Raw genomic sequence first — 23297 nt, forward strand, 5'->3', positions numbered from 1 at the left:
TATATTAAGAACACAAATAACTCAATAGCAAGAAAAATAAACTGATTAAAAAACAGGCAAAGGACCTAACCAGATATTTCTCAAAATAAGACATAAAAATGGCCAACAAGTTGATGGAACAAAATGCTCTCAACATCACTAATTAGGAAAATGCCAGTTCAAACTATATCACTTCACAACTGTTAGAATGGTTTTCATCAAAAAGATGAAAGTTAACAAGTGCTATTGAGGATGTGGAGAAACGGGAACCCTTGTACACTGCTGGTGAGGATGTAAATTAGTATAACCACTACAGAAAATGTATGGAATTTCCTCAAAAAACTAAAAATAGAACTACCATTTTTTGATCCAGCAGTCCCACTGCTCAGCATAACTCAAAGGAATTGAAATCCAAATTTCAAAGAGATATATACACTCCCATGTTCATTGCAGCATTATTCACAATAGACAAAATATGGAATCAACCTACATATCCACTGAAGGATAAAAGGATAAAGAAAATGTGGCATGTATACACCTTGGAATACTATTCGGCCTTTAAAAATAAGGAAATTCTGTCATTTGTGACAACATGGATAAACCTGGAGGACATTGTTTTAAGTTAAATAAGTCAGGCACAGAAAGACAAAATGGCATGATCTCACTTACAGGTAGAATCTAAAAAAGTCAAACTCAGAAATAGAGAGTACAATGGTAGTTAGGAGAGGCTGGGTGAGAGTAGGAAAAGGGAATTGGGGAGATACTGTTCAAAGGGTACAAAGTTTCACTTAGACAAGAAGAATACTTTCTAGTGATCAACTGCAGAGCATAGTGACTATAGTTAATAATATATATTTCAAAATTGGTAAGAGTATATTTCAAATAGTCACCACAAAAAACAAGTAAATGAGGTTATGGCTTTGTTAATTAGCTTGTTTTAATCATCTACATTGTGTGTGTGTATGCATTTTGATATATATATCAAAACATCACATTGTATCTCATAAATATATACAACTATGATTTGTCAATTAAAAATATAAAAAATTAAAATTAAAATTATTTGTGGTCAAAAAACTCTTTAAAGGATGAAATGGTAAGCAAAAGTGATACAGGAACTAAACAGAAGATAAATCAAGGATGGTAGGCCTGATATATTTAGTATTTTTAAGACAAATCTACATATAAAATTGTTTTTTGTTTCTTTTACTTCAGGCAAGTTGAAATATTAAAAATAAATAATAAACATTAAAATATTTAAAATGTTAAACATTTAAGTACTTAAAATAGAAGAATTGTATGTACTCAAAGTTGGTAAAAATAGATTACCTTCTATCTAAATAATTTAAAACACATTAAAAGGCTTTTGTACCAAAACATTTTAAAAAATCCAAAGTAAATAACAACTGATATTATAACAAAACAAAATACATGTTATTTTAGGTGATACTGACCAATAATGCCAGACCCCATTCCATTCTCTTTTCACAATTTAAAATTCAAAAATCGTCTTATAAAACACTTTGTAGAAAAACACAGCGTTCTCAGTTGCCATAGATACACAACATTCTGCTTTATCATGCATCATTCCATATTCCATTCAACTTCAAGTAAAAAGAAATATATAAAGGAAACTCCTTCATTGTGTAGCTCAGGCTTCAAGAGAACCTAAGATTAAAACCTAGTGGCCAAAAAAGGTACAGAAAAGGGCTTGAGTACATTTTTGTGGCTGTTTAGTGTTCAAAGATAATAAAGTGTTTTGTTTTGTTTTTTGTTTTTTTTTTTTTTTAGACAGTGTCTCGCTCTGTGGCCCAGGCTGGAGTGCAGTGGCACAATCTCAACTCACTGCAACCTCTGACTCCCAGTTAAAGCGATTCTCCTGCCTCCTGTCTTCCGAGTAGCTGGGATTACAGACAAGTGTGAGCCACCGCACCCGGCTTGAAGTGTATTAGATTTTCCTGATATGGTGCTTCAAGAATTACTTGTTGGTATATGTAAGAGAAAGCCCACGTATCCATAGCTTTAAAGAGGGGTCCCCAACCCCCGGGGCCATGGACTGGTACTGGTCCTTGGCCTGTTAGGAACCCTGCATACAGCAGGAGGTGAGTGGCAGGGTGAGTGAGTATTACCACCTAAGCTCTGCGTCCTGTCAGATCAGTGTTGGCATTAGATTCTCATAGGAGCCTGAACCCTATTGTGAACTGTGCATGCGAGGGATCTAGGTTGTACACTCCTTATGAGAATCTAATGCTTGATGATCTGAGGTAGAACAGTTTCATCCCCAAACCATCCTTCAGGTCCATGGAAAAGCTGTCTTCCAGAAAACTAGTACCTAGTGCCAAAAAGGTTGGGTACTGCTGGTTTAAATAGTATAGGTGCTTATTTTTTTTTCCCTTTATGTAACAAAAAGTTCAGAAGTAGTCTGCTACATTGGCAGCTCAAACATGTCAGGGCAACTGCAATTCAACCTTCTCCTAGCAGTTGCAAAATGGTTTCTGTAGCTTTGCATATCTGGAAAAGGAAGGGTAAAGGGTGAAGGGTAAAGACTGAAGGGCAAAGGGTAAGTATCAGGTGAGTTGAATCCCCTTTTAGGGGGCTTTCCTGCAAGTTCCTGTTGATAGCAAATTAATTATCCTATTTGCATCTCAACTCACTTGAACTACATTAAATGTCCATCTCCATCTACCAGGTAAGAGTATAGTTTTAAAACTGTGTCTCATGTTGCCCTAAATAAAATCAAGGTTCTATTACTAAGAGAGTAGGAATGTATATTGGATGAGCACCTGGCAGTCTCCATCAGATACAGTCATAATAAGTCATTACTCTTTCTCCAGTAAAGTACTATTGTGTTATTATATTCTAAGTAATTTGACATATACAATTCATATTAAACAATTATGCAGTTGTATATAAGTATACAATTCAAAATATATGTTGTTGTATTTAATACATATTTAAGGTGTAAGAAATAATCCTTCAAATATTTTCATATGTAGCTAGATACATACATAGATATGAATAGATAGGCAGGCTGGCAGACAGATATAAATGGCAGAAAGATAAATATTTATTTCTGTGCCTGGCTAAAGAACCAATTGGAACTAATGTTCTCAACAAAGAAAATCAATGACCATGTTAACTGATGATATCTGTAGTTCATTTGTGAAAGACAATCATTAATTGATACAAGAAAGACAACATGTCTTATATGTATGTTAGTGTGGGTGAAGAAAGGTATGAAATAGGAGAGATAGGAAATGTAGAAATATTTCTAGACATTTAACTACATTACTAACACCATAAAAGTCTAAAAGTTTACCTAAACAAAATAACAAGCCTAACACATCTATTTGTCTGGAAAGGATTTTATTTCTCCTTCGCTTATGAAGCTTAGTTGCCTGATAAGAAATTCTGGGTTGGAAATTCTTTTCTTTAAGAATGTTGAATATTGGCCTCCAATCTCTTCTGGCTTGTAGGGTTTCTGCTGAGAGGTCTGCTGTTAGTCTGATGGGCTTCCCTTTATAGGTGACCTGGCCTTTCTCTCTGACTGCCCTTAACATTTTTTTCTTCATTTCTACCTTGGAGAATGCCATGATTACGGTCTTGGGGTTGGTCTTCTCATGGAGTACCTTACTGGGGTTCTCTGAATTTCCTGAATTTCAATGCTGGCCTGTCTTGTTATGTTGGGGAAGTTCTCCTGGATGATATCCTGAAGTGTGTTTTCCAACTTGATTCCATTCTCCCTGTCTTTTTCAGGTACACCAATCAGTCATAGGTTTGGTCTTTTTACATAATCCCATAGTTCTCGGAGGTGTTGTTCATTTATTTTCATTCTTTTTTCTCTAATCTTTTCTGCCTGTCTTCTTTCAGCAAGACAGTCTTCAAGCTATGAAATTCTTTTCCCGGTCTACTTAGCTATTGAGACTTGTCGTTGCACTGTGAAGTTCTATGCAGCCATAAAAAGCAATGAGATCATGTCTTTACAGGGACATGGATGGAGCTGGAAGCCATTATCCTCAGCAAACTAACACAGGAACAGAAAACCAAACACTGCATGTTCTCACTTGTAAATGGGAGCTGAACAAAGAGAACACATGGACACAGGGAGGGGACAGCATCAGGATAAATAGCTAATGCATGTGGGGCTTAATACCTAAGTGATGGGTTGAAAGGTGCAGTAAACCACCATGGCACATGTTTACCTATGTCACACCTGCATGTCCTACACATGTATCCCAGAATTAAAATAAAATCAAATTACATTTTTTAAAAATCCATTAATGAATTAACTATTCTTCCCTGCTGAAAGGACTGCCCCTTATTTCATTATTCTACTTTTAGATAATCAGCTTTCATATATCTTAAGAATCATATTTCTTTATTAATAAAAGAAAAGGAATAAAGTTAAATGGGTTATTATTACAGTTATTTTCGTGAACATCATAATTGTTGCAGAATATCACTAACGTTTTGGAAAGAAACACAGTTAAAGAAATTAAAACTTTATTTATTTTTTGTTTTGTTTTGTTTTTTGGAGAAAGGGTCTTGCTCTGTCGCTCAGGCTAGAGTGCAGTGGTGTGACCATGGCTCACTATAACCCCAAATTGCGGGCTCAAGTGATCATCTTACCTCAACCTCTGGAGTAACTGGGACCACAGGTGCATGCCATCTTGCCCAGATAATTTTTTAATTTTTTGTTAAGATACGGGGTCTCCCTCTGTTTCCCAGACTGACTCCTGGGCTCAAGTGATCATCTCACCTCAAAAGTTCTGGGTTAGCCGGGTGCGGTGGCTCACGCTTGTAATCCCAGCACTTTGGGAGGCCGAGGCGGGCGGATCACGAGGTCAGGAGATCGAGACCACGATGAAACCCCATCTCTACTAAAAATACAAAAAATTAGCCGGGTGTGGTGGCAGGCGCCTGTAGTCCCAGCTACTCAGAGAGGCTGAGGCAGGAGAATGGCGTGAACCCGGGAGGCAGAGCTTGCAGTGAGCCGAGATCGCACCACTGCACTCCAGCCTGGGTGACAGAGCGAAACTCCATCTCAAAAAAAAAAAAAAAAAGTTCTGGGATTATAGGTATGAGTCACCATGCCTGGCCAAAACACTTTCTAACATATTAAAATAATAAATTACTTTTGGACAAGTATTAACATTCTAAAAAACATTTTATTGAAATATAATAAAGCTAAAGAAAAAGGAACATGGATGATTTTCTCAAACTGAATACCTCCATGTAACTAGCACTCAGGTCAATAAACTGTATCTCAGAAGTCATTACCTCTCCATCCAAGAATAACTTGCATTCACTAATTTTGTTTGGTTCTGTTCTAACATAAATGGATTCATATAATAAAAACTGTTTGTGATCTTTGTGGCTGGTTTCGTTCAACTTTACATCTGTGAAATTCAAACGTTATTAGGTAGATTCGTAGACTCTTCATTCACATTGCTGTATAGTATTCCGTTGTGTGACTAGACCACAGTTTACTTATCCATGTTACTTCTGATGGATTTGGGTATTTTTCAGTTTTTTACTACTATAAATCATGCTGCTATTAATATTCTAGTACATGTCTTTTTGTCAAGTACATACATATTTCAGTAGGGCATATATGTAGGTGCAGAATAGCTGAGAATAAGGCACGCATGTATTTAGTTTTCTTAGATACTGTCAAATAGTTTTCCAAAATGGTTGTACCCATTTATATTCATATTATGTATGTCAGTTTCACTGTTCCACCATTCTTGTAAACACTTTTTATTTTCTGTTTCATTTAAGGCATTCCATTGGATGTGTAATAGTATAGCACTGTGGTTTTATTTTTGCGTTCCCCTGATGACTAAAGAAACTAAGCCCCTTTTTATTTATTTATTTCTTTTGAGATGAAGTCTTGCTCTTGTCCCCCAGGCTGGAGTGTAATGGTGTGATCTCGGCTCACTGCAACCTCTGCCTCCCGGGTTCAAGTGATTCTCCTGCCTCAGCCCTCCTGAGTAGCTGGGATTACAGGCGCCTGCCATCATGCCCGGCTAATTTTTGTATTTTTAGTAGAGATGGGGTTTCACCATGTTGGCCAGGCTGGTCTCGAACTCCTGACCTCAGGTGATCCGCCTGCCTCGGCCTCGCAAAGTGTTGGGATTACAGGCATGAGCCACCACGCCCGGCCCTAAGCCCCTTTTTATATGTTAATTGGCCACTATGAAATCAACTTTTGTGAAATATCTGTTCAAGTATTTTACCCATTTGTCCATTTGAAGTCAGCCCTTATTGATTCGTAGTTCTTTATCTATTCTGGGTATGAGTCTTTTGTTCAACATATGAATTTCAATTATCTTCCCTAACCTGGAGTGCCTTTTCACCTTTGTACTGGTCTCTTTTGATGAATAGAAGTTCTTAATTTAAATGAAACCGAATTTTAAAATATTTTGTTTTTTATGCCTTTTTGTTTCCTATTTAGAAAATCTTTACCTTTTCCCAACTATCAAAAATGTTCCTACATCTTCTTTTGAAAATTTAATTGTTTTACCCTTCATTTGTATATTTACAATCCTTCTGGAGTTAATTTCATAAATGGGGTAAAATAAGGGGCAAGATTCTTTTTCCCCCATATGATTATCTACTTGATACTGCACCATTTATTGGTCATTTTTTTTCCCCATTGCACTGCTCTAGCTCCTTTTGACATGAATCAGACTGATCATATAGGTGTGGGTGTTTTTGGTCTTTTCTTCTGTTCCACTGGTCATCTTGTGCCAATACCACACTGTATTAGTTACCATGGTTTAACAGTATCCTCAATATCTGATAATATAAGTTCCCCAATTGCATTCTTCTTCAAGACTGCCTTCACTTTGCATTTCATATACATCTTGAAATCAGCTTGAGAGTCCCCCTCTGTTCCCCTAAAATGGCCCTGTTAAGATTTTGATTTTTTTTAATTTTTTTTATTTTTAAGATTTTGATTTTTATAATTATGGTGATTCCATACATTTGAGAACTGCCATTTTTATAACATGGAGACTTCAAATCCATACACATGATATATCCCTCAACTTATTCAGGTCTTCTTTACTTTCTCTCAACAACACTTTCCAGTTTCAGAACAGAGACCTTGTGCATCTTTTGTTAGATTTATTCTTGGGTAAGTGATGCTTTTTGATATTATTATAAATGGCATCTTCTTCAAGTTTTATTTTGTATTTGTGCTGGTAGGTTGGAATAAAATGTATTTGTAAAATGTATTTGTATATTTGTATACAAAATTTATTTGTATATTTATTTATATTTAGTGACCGAAGTTCATTACCGATAACATTTTAACAAGTAAACATTTTAAGAAACTCGTAGTCACACAAAGATGTCACAATGCAGATAAGTGCATAACTCATTGGGCTACCTTAGATGACTCTCCTCCGTGCTCTCTTAATGACCCGTGAACTCCACTAGTTACACTATCTATTATAATCATACACCTTTATGCATTGGTCTATCACACAAGCCACAAACATGCCTATAAATAATCTGTATATTCCCAGAATCTACAACAGTGGCTAGTGAGAGCAGGTATTCATAAATTTTTTATGAATAAATGAAAGAAAAAATCCAGTCTGTTGAATCCTTTGACTGGCCAGTAAGTCAATAAAACAGTCCCTGTATTAAAAAATAACAATGTTACTATTTTCACAAATCAGCCAAGTGAAGACATAATGACATGTTTTCTAGACTAACATTCTCAACAGATGATTATTTTGCTTATTTTCTTTCTGCAAAAGAGATTAGTCACTGACGAATATTAGGAGGAAAAAGCTTCACTTACTATCCAATTAAGCACTTAAAGATACAAGTTTTCTTTTAAGTGTTTTATTTTTTGTTTTTCAAAGCCAAATACTTACACACATTCTTTGGAAGCTGTCATGTAGAATTCATTAATTATCATAATAGCATCTATTTAAACATTTAAAGGTATTCTAAAATTTTATCTCTGCTACCTAATCTTATTTAAAGACAATATTTAATAGAGACATTTCTCCATTATCATCAATAATTAACCGAGAGAAAATGCTTCTATTTATATTGGGTCTCTTATTATCATAAAAGTAGTCTTAAAAGGCTTATTTAAAATTACATGAGCTAATACAAGCCTAAAAGGACAATAAGACAAAGGTCCAAGTCATAATGAATGGTTTGTATGATGATTGGTTTTGTTCTCTAAGTCTATTTCTTATCCAATGACATATAATGACACAAACATATCCAGATAGCATTCTTGCTTCCTTGTAAGTTGAGAATTCTTTTCATTAATTCAGTAGCAATAATACGATGATGCACCGAAACTTAAAAATCTCTAAGAATGCAAGGAACTGACTAGCCAATTTCAGTTGTGCTAGAAGCCAGGATAAACCTCACTCATCAACAGCAGCGCTTTTCAGAACTTTGTTTTCATGACAAACCAGTGGGTTTTCCAGGTATAAAGTTAGCATCATATATCTAATGACTGTTAAAAAGAAAAGGAGTAGAATTTAAAGCCAGATATTTAGCAGCAAATCGCATTTAATAAGGATGTATTTTCAAGAGGAGAAAAATAAATTAGGAAAGTCAAGTGGCTAGTGGAAGCCCCAGGAGGAACTAGTTAGCTGACATTCATATTGTTGGTATACAAGATTTAAAAGATTTACTTTAATAGAATTGCTGCCAATACTTCAGAGAACATAGCTGTCTTTTTCAGTCATTTATGTGTTTCACAGAGAATAGGTAAATATAGAACACTATTTCTTTGAAAAATATGATTATATACATAGAAATAATTCTAACGATAATGCATTTTCACAATTAAAATATGTACATTTTACACAATTAGTTGCTGAGAGCTAAACTTATAATAAATTTCACCATTTCAGTATCAGATTATTTAAGCAATATTAAATGAGATAAATGTTCTTCAAAGTGAAAGGAAGAGTGTGCAGTAATTTTTTAAAAAGTTTAAGTCTGTTACATTTTGTCTCATGGGCCTCATTTTTGAAACAGCAATTCTCTTTCTAAAACAAACTCAAAGTTTTTATTTTTTAATTCAAAATCCCACTGTCTGCAATCTGCAGCAGTTTCCAAATGGAAAAAGATGCCCTACAGCTCTGCTGGCTTTTACACAAAATATTTCTGTAAGAAGAGAAAAGCAGTTCAAAACAAGAACAGAAAAGGAAGACTTAAAAATATAGACTATGGAAAAATCTAAACACATTATGATTCTCCAAATAATGAATCTGCTGATTGATTTCTTTTAGAATTTGAGTTATATCAGATTCACTTTTTTAATCAACTGACAATCTGGAATCAAAGACACAATTTACCATGTTTGACATATATATTTTAATATTTTAATATTTGTTCAAATTTGCCATGTAAGAATTACTTGATTTGCAAACCAGCCTAGCTATAAGGATTATGTTCTAAATGGGGTCCCTTATTACTACATTCACACCAAAGGTGCTTTCTTTATTTCAGAAACCCAACTGCACTTGGCAAAACTATGTATAATTGAAACCACTGAAGAACATTTCTTCAACAGAAGACAACCAAAATAATTTCCTATTCATGGGTTGCTGCTACTATTAGTTTTCGAGGAGTCTGAATCTAGCACACTAGACAGACAAATCAGGCCCGGTGAGGGCTGCTCAGAAAGATGGGACATAGGAATCAGGTATGTGGGGGGAATGTGGGGGGATTCTAGAGGCATGCGCCAAATTGGGCTCTTCATTGGATCATTTAACCAGTCCACAGCAATGTAATACTAAGACAACAGGAACACATGAACTCTTAGGTAAAGAAGAAGGAGACTCAAGTAGGTCTGGCAAAATTGAAGAAGTAAGATCAAATACAGACTATGAGCCAGGCATTCAACAAAACAGTCAGAGATGATATGAGGAGTGGACCAATTAAAAGGGTAGTTCTGGAACCAATTCCACAAATAGGATCTTTCATCCCTGGCTATCCTTATCTGGTAACAGCCTCATTTTGTCTGGCTAGGGTCCTTAAGGTTTCTGAGATTATATTATCTCCGGGGCTTTCAATTCTCCCACAGAAATAGGAGATTCTTTTTTTAACTTAAAAAAATTAATCATTTCTCCATTCTCTCCAATTTTTTGACATGTATTTTCTAACTTTTCCTCATTAATAAATAACATCACAATAAACACCCGTCAGCAGATATCTCGCACACTGTATTTTTAAAAAAATAGTCTTAGAAGTAGAATCAACATGTAAATGGAGACATAGTGTTAAAATGATCCTTCAAAAAGGTTACACAACTTTACATGCCCAGCAGAAATGCATGTCACTACCTGTTTCCTTAGGCCTTCATGAATTTCTATCTATGTGTTAGGTGGAAAATAGCTTATTGCTGTTTTAATTTTTTTCAACTTTACCAGTGAAAATAAAGATTTCTTATTGTCAATTTCTACCAAAAATTACATTGGAATTTTGAAAGAAATTGCATTGAATTTATGGGTCATTTATGGGAGAATTACCATCTTGACAATGAGCTTTCTAATCCATAAACAAAGAATAGCTCTCCACTTACTTAGATCTTTTTAACATCTCTCAAGAATATTTTGTTTTTAATGCTTAAGTCTTCCATTCATTTTATTTGTTTACTTGTAAATATTTTACTCTTCTCGATGTTATTATGAATTAAATGGCTTTCTTAATTTCATTTTCAAATATTTCACTGCTAGTATATAAAAGTGTGATTTTTACATATTTTATCCTGTAAGCTGGTTTAAATCATGTATTAGTTCTAGTATATCTTTAATAGATTTTGTGGGATTTTCACTATACAGGATCATAATATCTGATACATTTGTACTTCTTTCCATTCTGGATACATTACTATTATTATTATTATCATTATTATTATTATTATTTTGCCTTGGTGCACTGGCTACAACTTCCAATACAATGTTGAATAAAAGTGGCAAAAGCAGACATCTTTGCCTTGTTCTTAGGAGGAAAAGAATTAAATCTTTGAACATTAATTTTATTAGCTGTGGAGTTTTCATAGATGTCCTTTATTAGGTTGAGTAAATTTGCTTCTAGTCCTAATTTGCCAAGAGTTTTTTAAATCATAAATGGTGCTTGAATTTTTTAAATGCTTTTTCAGCCTGTATCAAGACAATCATGTGATTTTTTTCCTTTATTCTATTAATATGATATGTAACATTAACTGATTTCCTAATGTTAAAACAATCTTGGATTCCTGCGATAAATCCCGCTTGGTCGTGGTGTATAATTGTCTGTATATGTTGCTAGATTCCGTTTACCAAAATCTCATGAAGGGCTTTTGTGACTATGTTCATGACAGGTATCAATCTATAGTTTACTAGCGAAATATTTGTCTGGCTTTGATATCAGAGTAATACTGGCCTCACAGAATTAACTGAGAAGTATTCCTTCTTCCTCAATATTCTGAAAGAGTTTTCAAAGAATTAAAATTATTTCTTCTTTAAATAGTTGATGTAATTCACCAGTGAAGCCATTTGTCTTAGACTTTTCTTTGTGAGAATATTTTTAATTGGCAATTAAATTTCTTCTTATATTTCACTTCAGATTTTCTATTCTTGGGACAGTTTTGATCATTTGTATCTCTCTAGAAATTTGTCCATTTATCTATGTTGTACAAATTGTTGGTATACAAAGATTTTAGTAATATCATTTTATAATCCTTTCATTTTCTATAAAATCAATAGTGGTATCCTATCCTTTGACTCCTAACTTTGGCAATTTCTAGCTCCTCATTTTTATGGTTTGTCAGTCACGCTAAAGTTTCTCAATTTTGTTGATCTTTTCAAAGAACCGGTACTTGGCTTCATTAATTTTCCATATTTTTATGTATTTAAATCTTAGCTTTCTGCTCTAATCTTTTTTTTCCCCTTTCTTCCACTTGCTTAGAAGTTTGCTTTGCTTTCCTTTTTCTAGTTTCATCAGGTGAAGTTTAGGTTACTGATTTGAGAACTTTATTTTTGGATATAGGTGTTTAAAGCTATAAATCTTTCTCTAAGCACTGCTTTAGCTGCATTCCAAAAATCTTGATATGCCATATTTTTGTTTCCATTCAGTTTAAAATATTTTCTAATTTCCCTTGTAATACCTTCTTTGACCCATTAGTTATTTAAAAGTGGGTTATTTACTTTCCAAATACGTGAGGATTTCCCAGATTTTCTCTTGTTGTTTACTTCTAATTTATTATCATTGAGGTCAAAGAATATACTTCGTATTTCCATCCTTTTAAATTTGAGACTTGTCTTGTCCAAGCATATGGCTATCCTGGAGAATGTTCCATGAGTGCCTGCAGTCATTGGGTGGGGTGATTTAAATCATCACCCAAGTCTCAGACTTACCCATGAGTGGCACAAGTACAAACAGATCCAAAGGAGCACAGCAAAGACTTTGAAACAACTGAAACTGGAATCCACCCACAGAAGATGAGACGAGACTTTCTCACTGAAAAGAACTGGGAATTCTAACAGGACTCAGAGATTACAAAACACTCAGTATATACTCTTCTGCTTGCATATTCTTTCATTCAGCAGGATTTTGAGATCCATCCATGCTGTTGTATCAATAATTCATTCCTTTTCACTGCTGAGTAATATTTAATTGTACATACCACTTTTCATTTATCCTTTCACCTTTTGAGGAATATTTTGGCTGCCCTTTTGAGCTTTTATGAACAAATCTGCTGTCAGTATTTGTGCAATAGTCTTTGTCTAGACATGTCTTTATTTCTCTTTGGTAAATACATAGGAAGGGAATGACTGACATATGGTCATTGTGTATTTAGCATTTTAAGAAAATTGGCAGTTTTCTAACGTGGCTATACTATTTTATGTACCCATCAGCAGTGTATAAGAGCTTCAATTGCACCACAACTTTGTCAGCATTTGGTATTGTCAACCAGTCTTTATCATCTTAGTCATAACTAACATATCATCTTAGTCATAAACGTGTAGTGGCATCTCATTTTGGTTTTTAATTTGCATTTCCTTGATGAATGATGATATTGAGCATCTTTTCATGTGGTTATTAGTCATTTGTATATCTTCTGTGAAGTGTCTGTTCAAATCTTTTGCCTATTTTTAATTGGATTGTCCTTTTGAGTTGTAAGATTTCTTTTATATTTTAGATGCAAGTTCTTTGAAATACATGTATTGTAAGCCTTGTCTTCCATTTTCTGGTTTGCCTTTTTTTTTTTTTTTTTATGATGTCTTTCAAAGAGCAAAAGTTTTTAGTTTTGGTGAAGTCCAATGTAGCAGTCCTAACTGAAATGTAATTTCCAGTTTTATTGCATTGTGGTAAGAAATATGTGTTCTCAGACATGTTAAGTTTTAGAAATATACTGAGGGTTCCCTTACAGTCTACTAAGTCTTAACTGTTTTATGAGAACGGAGATTTAATATGTCATGTCAAATGGTAGAAAGCTGAAATACAGATTAAGATGGCAGACAGGAGGCAGCACTAGCTTGCAGCTCCTCTCCGATGGCCAGAGCAGTGTTTGGAGATTCACATTGTGAACTTTGGCTCCAAGAACTACTGCAGGAACATAGCAGGAAAGCTGAGAGAATCCACAGAGCCTTTGAAAGAACTGGATCACTGCTGCAGGCTCCCTGAGACAACAAAAAACTGAGTCTGCTTGCTTTCTCAATGGGAGGCTCGTGGTCTGGGGCAAGTTCTCAGCCCTGATTGATTGCCAGCTGCCTGGAAATAGACTTGGTGCTGTTGGAAGGGCACAGTGGGAGTTAGACAGGCCTTTAGGACTGAGGGCTGTGTGGCAGCAGGGTGAGGCCTGTGACTGCTGGCTTTCCCCTACTTCCCTGGTGACCTGTATGGCTCAGGAGAGGCAGCCATAATCCCCCTGGAAATATAACTCCACTCGACTGGGAACCACACTCCCATCCCCCACAGCAGTAACAGCCAGCCCCACACAAGGAGACGCTGAGCTCAGACATGCCTATTGCTGCCCCCACCTGATGGTCTTTCTCTGCCTACCCTGGTATCAGAAGACAAAAATCGTAATCTTTTGTGAGCTCTATGGCCCTGCCCACTGCCTGAGAAAACTGAATACTTAAGCCGGTGTCCCGAGGGCAAGTTTGCATCCTCCCTATAGGACCATAGCTGATGCACTCTTGAAGTGCCACTTCCTGGCTGGAGGCCAAACAACACAAAACCAGCGCACTAAACAAAAACACAACCAAGAACCCTCACAAAGTCCACTTCACTCCCGTGCTATTTCCACCAGAGCAGGTCCTGGTATCCACGGCTACAAGACATAAAGACAGATCACATCACAGGACTCTTTGCAGACACTCCCCAGTACCAGCCCACAGCCTGGTAGCTCCACTGGGTGGCTAGACCCAGAAAAGCAAAACAATCACTACAGCTCTGCTCTTAGGAAGCCTCATTCCTAGGGCAAGGGGGAGAACACCACATCAAAGGAGCACCCCATGGGCCAAAAGAATCTGAACAGCAGCAAACCCCAGATCTTCCCTCTGACATAGTCTGCCCAAATAAGAAGGAACCAGAAAAAAAATATGACAAAACAAGGTTCACGAGCAATGGATCCAAGCCAAGAGGAAATCTCTGAATTGCCAGAAAAAGAATTCAGAAGGTCAATTATTAAGCGAATCAAGGAGGCATCAGAGAAAGGTGAGGTCCAACATAAAGAAATCAAAAACAAGATACAGAATACAAAAGAAGAGATCTTCAGTGAAATAGACAGCATATATAAAAAACAATCATAATGTCTGGAAATCAAGGACACACTCAGAGAAATGCAAAATGCACTGGAAAACCTCAGTGATAGAATTGAACAAGCAGAAAAAAGAACCTCAGAGCTCGAAGACAAGGCTTTCAAATTAACCCAATCCATCTAAGATGAAGAAAAAAGATTTTTTAAAAATGAACAAAGCCTCCTAGAAGTTTGGGACTAAGTTAAACATCCAAACCTAAGAATAATTGGTGTTTCTGAGGAAGATGAGAAATCTAGAAGTTTGGAAAACATATTTGAGGAAATAATTGAGGAAAACTTCCCCAGCCTTGCTAGAGACCTAGACATGCAAATACAAGAAGCACAAAGAACACGTGGGAAATACATCACAAAAAGATCATCGCCTAGGCACATAGTCACCAGGTTATCTAAAGTCAAGACAAAGGAAAGAATCTTAAGGGCTGTGAGCCAAAAGCATCAGGTAGCCTAGAAAGGTAAACCTATCAAATTAACAGCAGACTTCTTGGCAGAAACCCTAAAAGCTAGAAAGGAGTGGGATCATATTTTTAGTTTCCTTAAACAAAACAATTATTAGCCAAGAATTTTGTATCCAGCTAAACTAAGCCTTATAAATGAAGGAAAGATACAGTCTTTTCCAGAAAACAAATGCGGACAGAATTCGCCACTACAAAGCCACCACTACATGAACTGCTAAAAGGAGCTGTAAATCTTCAAACAAATCCTCTAAATACACCAAAGCATATCTCACAGGACCTATATAACAATAACATAATGAAAAAAAAGTAGGTATTCAGGCAACAAATAGCACAATGAATAGAATAATACCTCACATCTCAATACTAACATTGAATGTAAATGGACTAAATGTTCCAACTAAAAGATACAGAATGGCAGAATCGATAAGAATTCACCAACCAAATTTCTGCTGTCATCAGTAGACTCACCTAACACATAAGGACTCACATAAACTTACAGTAAAGGGGTAGAAAAAGATATTCCACGTAAATAAACACCAAAAGTGAGCAGGAGTAGCTATTCTTATATCAGACAAAACAAACTTTAAAGCAACCGCAGTTAAAGAAGACAAACAGGGACATTATATAATGGTAAAAGGACTAGTCCAACAGGAAAATATCACAATTCTAAATATGAATGCACCTAACACTGGAGCTTCCAAATGTATAAAACAATTACTACTAGACCTAAGAAATGAGACAGGTGGCAACACAATAATAGTGGGGGAGTTTAATATTCCACTGACAGCACTACACAGGTCATCAAGACAGAAAGTCAACAAGAACAATGAACTTAAACTATACCCTACAACAAATGGACTTAACAGATATTTACAGAACATTCTACCCAACAACTGTAGAACACACATTCTATTCAGAAGGGCATGGAACATTCCCCAAGATAGACCATAATAGGCCACAAAACGAGTCTCAGTAAATTTAAGAAAATCGAAATTATATCAAATACTGGTGAGAATGTAAAGTAGTACAATGACTATGGAAAACACTGTAGAGATTGCTTAAAGAACTAAAAGTAGGTCTACCGTTTGATTCAGTAATCCCACTTCTAGGTGTCTACCCAGAGGAAAAGAAGTCATTATATGAAAAAGATACTTGCACACGCATGTTTATAGCAGCACAATTTGTAATTGCAAAAATATGGAACCAGCTCAAATGCCCATAAATCAACGAGTGGATAAAGAAATTGTGATATATATACATACATATTTATACACACACACACACACACACGCATGCACACACACACATACCATGGAATACTACTTGGTCATAAGAAGGAACAAAATAATGGCATTCGCATTAACCTGGATGTTATTGGAGACCATTATTCTAAATGAATGGAAAACCAAACATCAGATGTTCTTACTCATAAGTGGGAGCTAAGGTATGAGGACACAAACGCATAAGAATAATACAATAGACTTTGGGGACTCAGGGGGAAGACTTTGGGTGGGGGAGGTGAGGGTTAAAAGACTATACATTGAATACAGTGTACACTGCTAGAGTGATGGGTGCACCAAAATCTCAGTAATCACCACTAAAGAAATTATTCATGTAATCTGTAATTTCATGTAAAGAAATTATTCATGTAACCAAGCACCACCTGTGCCCCAAAAATTGAAATAAAAAAATAAAAAATTTAAAAATAAATACATAAAAATAAAAAAGTTAAAAACTTGATCAGCTATTCCACTCCTAGGTACAGTAGTCCCTCCTTATATGTTCTAAGACCCTCAGTGGATGTCTGAACTTTGGATGGTAACAAACCCTATATGCACTATGGTTTTTGCTATATAGCTGCATTGTATAGGGCAGGTAGGGTATACAGCATGGATATGCTGGATAAAAGGATGAGTCATGCCTTGGGTAGGACAGAGCAGGATGGCATGAGATTTCATCATGTTACTAAGAACAGTGCACAATGTAAACCTTATGAATTATTTATTTCTGGAATTTTCCATTTAATATTTTTGGACTGTAGTTGATGGAAGGTAACTGAAACCATGGAAAGTGAAACTTTGGATAAGGTGGGACTACTGTACTTATTGGAATAAAATGGAAACATGTCTACAAAAGTAAAAGTAAAAAAATAAAATGCTAAAAAAGAAAAAGTCAAAATATAGCTGTCATATAATTTGTTAGTTACATCCCATTTGGGTTTTACCCACTGACCTGTCAGAGATGGAGAAAAATATATGAAAACATCCCATGACTATCTATGTCCATTTCTTCATGTGTTCCTAACATCTTTTTGTATTTTGACTGAGTAGTCTTGCCTTTAGCATGCAAAAATATATCCCTTTGTCCAGTTTATTGACTTGTATTGATCTAATTTGTATGATAGTGTTACAATCCTACTTTCCTTTTTTTCTGAATATAAGTGATACATTTTCATCATCCATTTATTCTAATTTTTGTGTTAACTTTATTTTAGCTATAACTTTTACAAATAGTATATTTATGGATTTAAGTCTTCTAATCAATACCATTTTACTAGAAAAATTTAGCCTATTAATGTTTATTATTACAATTATATACTCTATCTTATTTTGGACATTTTGTTGTATTTCTGCTTCTGTTCCTTTGGCAGCCTCTCCTCTCAAGCTTTGCTTTTTATCTTTTCAAGATTTTTATGAGAATGTACAACTTGTTAATTTTATTAATGCTCATATTTAAACATTACAAAATTATTTTTACCTACATTTCCCTAATTTTAAGAATTTTATGAGTCTCACATATTTATGACAAAGAGTTTTAGTATACTTTGCTTCTCCAACTCTCGCTATTCATCTACTTTTGATCCTTGTTAATGTAATCTAGGGATATAAATTCAAGTTGTTAATACATTTGTATTTTCTGTTTTATATACCTTCCTTTTCAAAAAATCAATTCATATTAGAATTCTATTCTTAAGTAGATTTGTAACAATTATTTAAATTTGTTTCTACTTCTTTGGGGTTCCAGGGTTCTCTACTCATCCTTTCATATGAGGGTTTCCTTATGTGTGGGAAGTCTTATGCTTCATTTCCAGATTGGTTCATGTATTCATACAAATTTTTTCCAGAAAAATGTGGTATATATTATGTGAGCTCTTATATATAAGAATATGTTTTCTTACTGTTTTTGTAAGCAAAAAACTCCTTGGTTGTGTATAAAATGGAATCACTTTTTTTTACTGCATGCATATTACATACATGTATATTACATGCATTACATTATATGTAACAAGAATGGTGCAGTTTCAGCCTACCATACCATGGCTGTGGATCCAGGCATTTCTGTACTTCTGGGGGCTGGGGAAGGTCCCCGCTGCCCTAGCTGGCTCAGAAGTGCTTGCTCCCACTGTCTGGCTTCTCCTTGCTGTCCGTGTCCACTCCAATGTTGGAGCAAAGTTAGGGCTGAGCTTGGGTGCTGTTGCAGCCAGCCAGGTGGGCACATACTCAGGGCAGTGCTGACATGCCACCCTCTGCTGCCTCAGCCACCTCTGGACTTTGGCTGCCAATGAGCATAGGAGGGAAGCCAAGGGGGTGCTGATGGCAGCTCAATGCTGGCCTGCAAGGAACCCTTGACACCTACAGCCTGGGCACCGTGAACAGCAGCAGGGGGCAGACAGGCTCCTGCTCATAAGGGGATGGGTCCCTAGTGAGGCCTCACCTTCAGGCCAGGGAGGGCCTGAAGGCTGGAGGCCTGGCTGCAAGTCCCACAGACTGGAGTGGGAACTCGTGGTGCCTTTTCTGGGCCTGCCCATGGCCACCAATGGACCAACTGGTGTGCACTTCCTCCCCTCTGGGGCCCATAAAAGCCTCAGGCTCAGCCAGAGAAGAGCAGATGTGGGGACAACCAGCTGCAGAGGGGAGCTACCAACTCCAGGGCCTCCTCTCTCCTAAGAGCTGCAGATGTCAGGACAACCAGCTGCAGAGAGGAGCAACTCATCCCAGGGCCTACTCTCTGCTGAGAGCTGCAGAGACATCGGGACCACCAGCTGCAGATAGGAGCAACCCATTCCATGGTCTCCTCTCTACTGAGAGCTGGGGAGATGAGAGGAGGACCTGCCTACAGAGAAGAGTAACCCACTGTAGGGCTTCCTCTCTGCTGAGAGCTGCAGACATGATGGGACTACCTATCTGCAGAGACGGGTTTACCACTCCAATGTCTCCTCTCTGCAAGGAGCTGAACACTCATTGGGACACCCTGGCTGCAGAAAGGAGCTACCCACTATGAGTCTCTGAGCTGTTCTATTGCTCAGTAAAGCTCCTCTTTGTCTTGCTTACCCTCCACTTGTCTGCATACCTCATTTTTCCTAGTCACAGGACAAGAACTCAGGACCTGTCGAATGGCAGGGCTAAAAGAGCTGCAACAAAAACAGGGCTGAAACATGCTCCTTGCTCGCCTCGTTGCAGGCAAAGAGAAGGAGAGAAGAGCTACAGCCCCAGACCTGGGCGCTCCCGAGCCAGGGCTATGACTTCCTCTTTGGGTTCCTGTGGTTCCTGGCTCCTCCTTGGGTTCCTGTGGTTCCTGGCATCTGCAAGCTTCCAGGTGCCACCACGTTCCCCAATGACAGCTGTGGAAGCTGCTTGCAGTATACCTGGTCCAGCCACAGCCTCGCAGAGAGCTGACATCCACGCTGACACCTGGAGCTGCCCACCCACTGCGGCAGGTGGCATACCTGACTGCACTGTGGCCAGACCCCACGCTTGCTCACATACCCCTCGCTGCTCCATGCCTGACTCACCCTTGGCAGGTGTCAGATCCAGGCAGTAGCATGAGCCAAGAGCAGCGTGTCAGGCTGAGTGGGTGGAATGAGCCCAGTGGGCCTGAGCAAAACTCAGGCAAAGGTGCCACTAGCCACAGAGGTTTCTGGCCAAAAAAGCGACACCCTAGGGATCCCATAACACACAGCTCAGTCCTCAGTCAGATTCAAACATGAAACCTTCCTTAGGGACATTTCTCCCACCCAGTGTGTGCTTGGGGCTCCTAAGGAAGATAACTATAGTGTAAAATCATAAGCGAGTACTGAAACATTCTTTATAATCAGGAAAAACTGAAAATAAACTAAATATGCTTGAGTAGGGGAGCTGATAAATAAAATATACCATATTCATATGATAAAATAAATTTAGTGTTAAAAGATTGCACTAAAACAGCATGGTTAGCACACAGATACATAATATTAGATATAAAAGGGTGAACAGAAATAGTACTTAAAATCTGTTCATAGTTATCTAATTAAAAAAATTATCCCTATAACATATTAATGCATACATAATATATACATACATATTATCTATGGGCATTATGTATGCATATAAAATAAACTGAAATAATGCAGCCGTCTCCAGTATCCATGGGTGATTGGTTCCAGAACCCCTCCAGATACCAAAATCCACAGATAGTCAAGTTTCTCATACAAAATGGTCTAGTACTTCCAGACAACCTGTGCACATCCTCCCGTGTACGTTATCATTGCTAGATTACTTCTAATACCTAATACAACATCTACATGTCACTTCTATTACATGGATTCAACATAGTCCTCTGCACATGGCAAATTCAAGTTTTACTTTTTGGAGCATTGTCAAATTTTTCCAAATATTTTCGATCCATGGTTGGTTGAATCTGTGGAGGCAGAACACATGGATACAAAAACACATGGATACAGAGGGCTGACTGTATACACTCAATTAATTATACTGGATTTCTCCAGGGAAGAAAGAATAATGTGTTTAGACATGAAAACAAAGTAAACTAAAACTTCACCTGAATTTTTTAGTTTATATAAACCGCATTAACAATCATTGCATCTTTGTGATGGGTACCCAGGTGTTTGTAATAATTTTTACCCTTTATTCTTTTACAAATTTTGTATTTTCTTTAAAAACTAAAAAAAAAAAAAACAACTACCCATCTTATATAAGAATTGGAGACAGCCTTTGTTCTTCACAACTGCCAGTTGAAAATAATTTGCTGTAGCTGATCAATAAGACACTATGTATAGAACATGAAGAAACACAGACATGGTTAACTGGAACCCCTGCTCTAAAGAAACTGATCAATCATGGGATTTTTCTCTTAGGCTTACCTATCCTTCCAAAGAAAGGTACATGCTTGCCATTACATTTATACAGGGGACTTTTAAATGATCATTCTGGCATTGCTTGAAGGATGAATCAAGTGGTAACATCTCTTTCTCATTCTGAATCTCTGACCCGATTGTATGGCTAATTTTGATACAGCTCTTTTAAAAAGTGAAATGTTTCTGTCATATTTAAGATGAGAATGTACCTTCCTACTGAGAGAGTGACTTTCAAAAGGGACGGTGTGGCAGCCTCCTTACCTGCTCTTTCATTTCAGCATAGACTTTCTCTGAGTTCAGTTCCACCTGCCGCTTAAAGTCTTCCAGAGCGGCATCTGCCTGCTGGGCCTGCAACCTCTGAACTTCAGTCACACGAGTTAGCTGCTCCTCTTTTTCCCTAGAAAGGTTCAGAGAAGCTTCAGAGTTAAAATATAAAAGAGCTAGGCCTGAATGAAAGAGCAATATTTAACCCCCTCTAAAATAAAGTCCAGATTTTAATTTTTTTGATCCAAATCCTACAAAACTTCCCTTTAGAAATTTGACAATAAACTAATTTGTCTCAAGAGAAAAAGGGTATAAACATGTATTGTGTATTCTGATGAAGGCAAAACTGCTTTCAAAGATTTCCCTAAAAACAAAACTGAGTAAAACCATGTGTCTCCATCAAGTGATGAATGAATAAACAAAATGCAGAATAGCTATCCAATGGGATATTAGTCATTCTTAAAAAGGAATGAAGTTCTGATACCTGCTACAACATGGATGAACCTTAAAAACATCCAGCTAAGTGAAAGAAGCCAGTCACAAAAAGTTACATATTGTATAATTCCATTTATATGAAATTTCCAGAATAGGTAAATCCATGGAGACAGAAAGTACCTTAGTAGTTGCTAGGGTCTGAGAGGCTGGGGAAACAGGGAGTGATTGCTAAGGGATATGAAATGAGGAAAATATGAAAATGTTCTGGAATTAGATAGTGGTGATGGTTGCACATCCTTGTGAATATACTAAGATCCACCAAACTACACACTTCAAAGGAGTGAATTTTATGGTATGTGAATTATATCTCATTAAAAAAAAATGTACAAATAGAAAGATATATGTCTATCAGAAGTTAATCTGCAGTGAAGTCAATGCAACAGAGAAACATGATGGCCTAAAATTATTTTACTGCCTTCTAGCAGATTGCCTAAAAGACCACTTCATTTCTTCATACCTTAGGCAGAAACTATATAGCTCAAAGGGTCCAACAGAACAAAAGGAATCTTTGCATGTTGATAGAAGAAAAAATTAAAGCCTTCAGTTTATAAATGCATGCCATTTAACAATAGCTAACTTTGAGTTCTAACTAGGTGCTGGGCATTGTGCAATGGAATTTTATATGGTTTGGCTCTGCGTCCCCCCCCACATCTAATCTTGTAGCTCCCATAATTCCCACATGTTGTGGGAGGGACCCAGTGGGAGATAACTGAATCATAGGGGCAGGTCTTTCCCATGCTGTTCTCATGACAGTGAATAAGTCTAACAAGATCTGATGGTTTTAACAAGAGGAGTTCCCCTGCACAAGCTCTCTTTTTGCCTGCCGCCGTCCATGTAAGATGTGACTTGCTCCTCCTTGCCTTCCGCCATGTTTGTGAGGCCTCCCCAGTCACATGGAACTGTAAGTCCATTAAACCTCTTTTGAAAATTGCCCAGTCTCCGGTATGTCTTTATCAGCAGTGTGAAAATGGACTAATACAGAATTTTATGTCTTCTCTCATTTATTCTCACAGTAAACCAGTATAAGAGTGTTATTACATCCTTACTTACACAGAACAGGAAACTAGGGCTTAGAGAATACTTCCAAGGTTACACACCTAGAGTAACAACAGGTCAAGCCAGGATTCCAGTCCTGACAGTGTGCTTCTAGAGTTCCTGTTGTTGGCTGCTATGC

At 36.9% G+C, this 23297-nt stretch overlaps 1 protein-coding gene across 3 annotated transcripts in view; it reads right to left on the reverse strand.

The window, feature by feature from the left end:
• The window catches only part of LOC116463810 (centrosomal protein of 112 kDa), a 390683-nt gene that overhangs the window by 224656 nt on the left and 142730 nt on the right, over positions 1-23297 (reverse strand). For all 3 annotated transcript variants that reach the window (XM_058434855.1, XM_032147075.3, XM_058434856.1), the window contains exon 12: positions 21626-21761. In XM_058434855.1, coding sequence (XP_058290838.1) covers positions 21626-21761 — 136 coding nt within the window. The remainder of the gene's footprint in view (positions 1-21625; positions 21762-23297) is intronic.

The sequence above is a fragment of the Hylobates moloch genome, unplaced genomic scaffold (genome assembly GCF_009828535.3).
Source record: "Hylobates moloch isolate HMO894 unplaced genomic scaffold, HMol_V3 SCAFFOLD_67, whole genome shotgun sequence".
NCBI classification, from domain to species: domain Eukaryota; kingdom Metazoa; phylum Chordata; class Mammalia; order Primates; family Hylobatidae; genus Hylobates; species Hylobates moloch.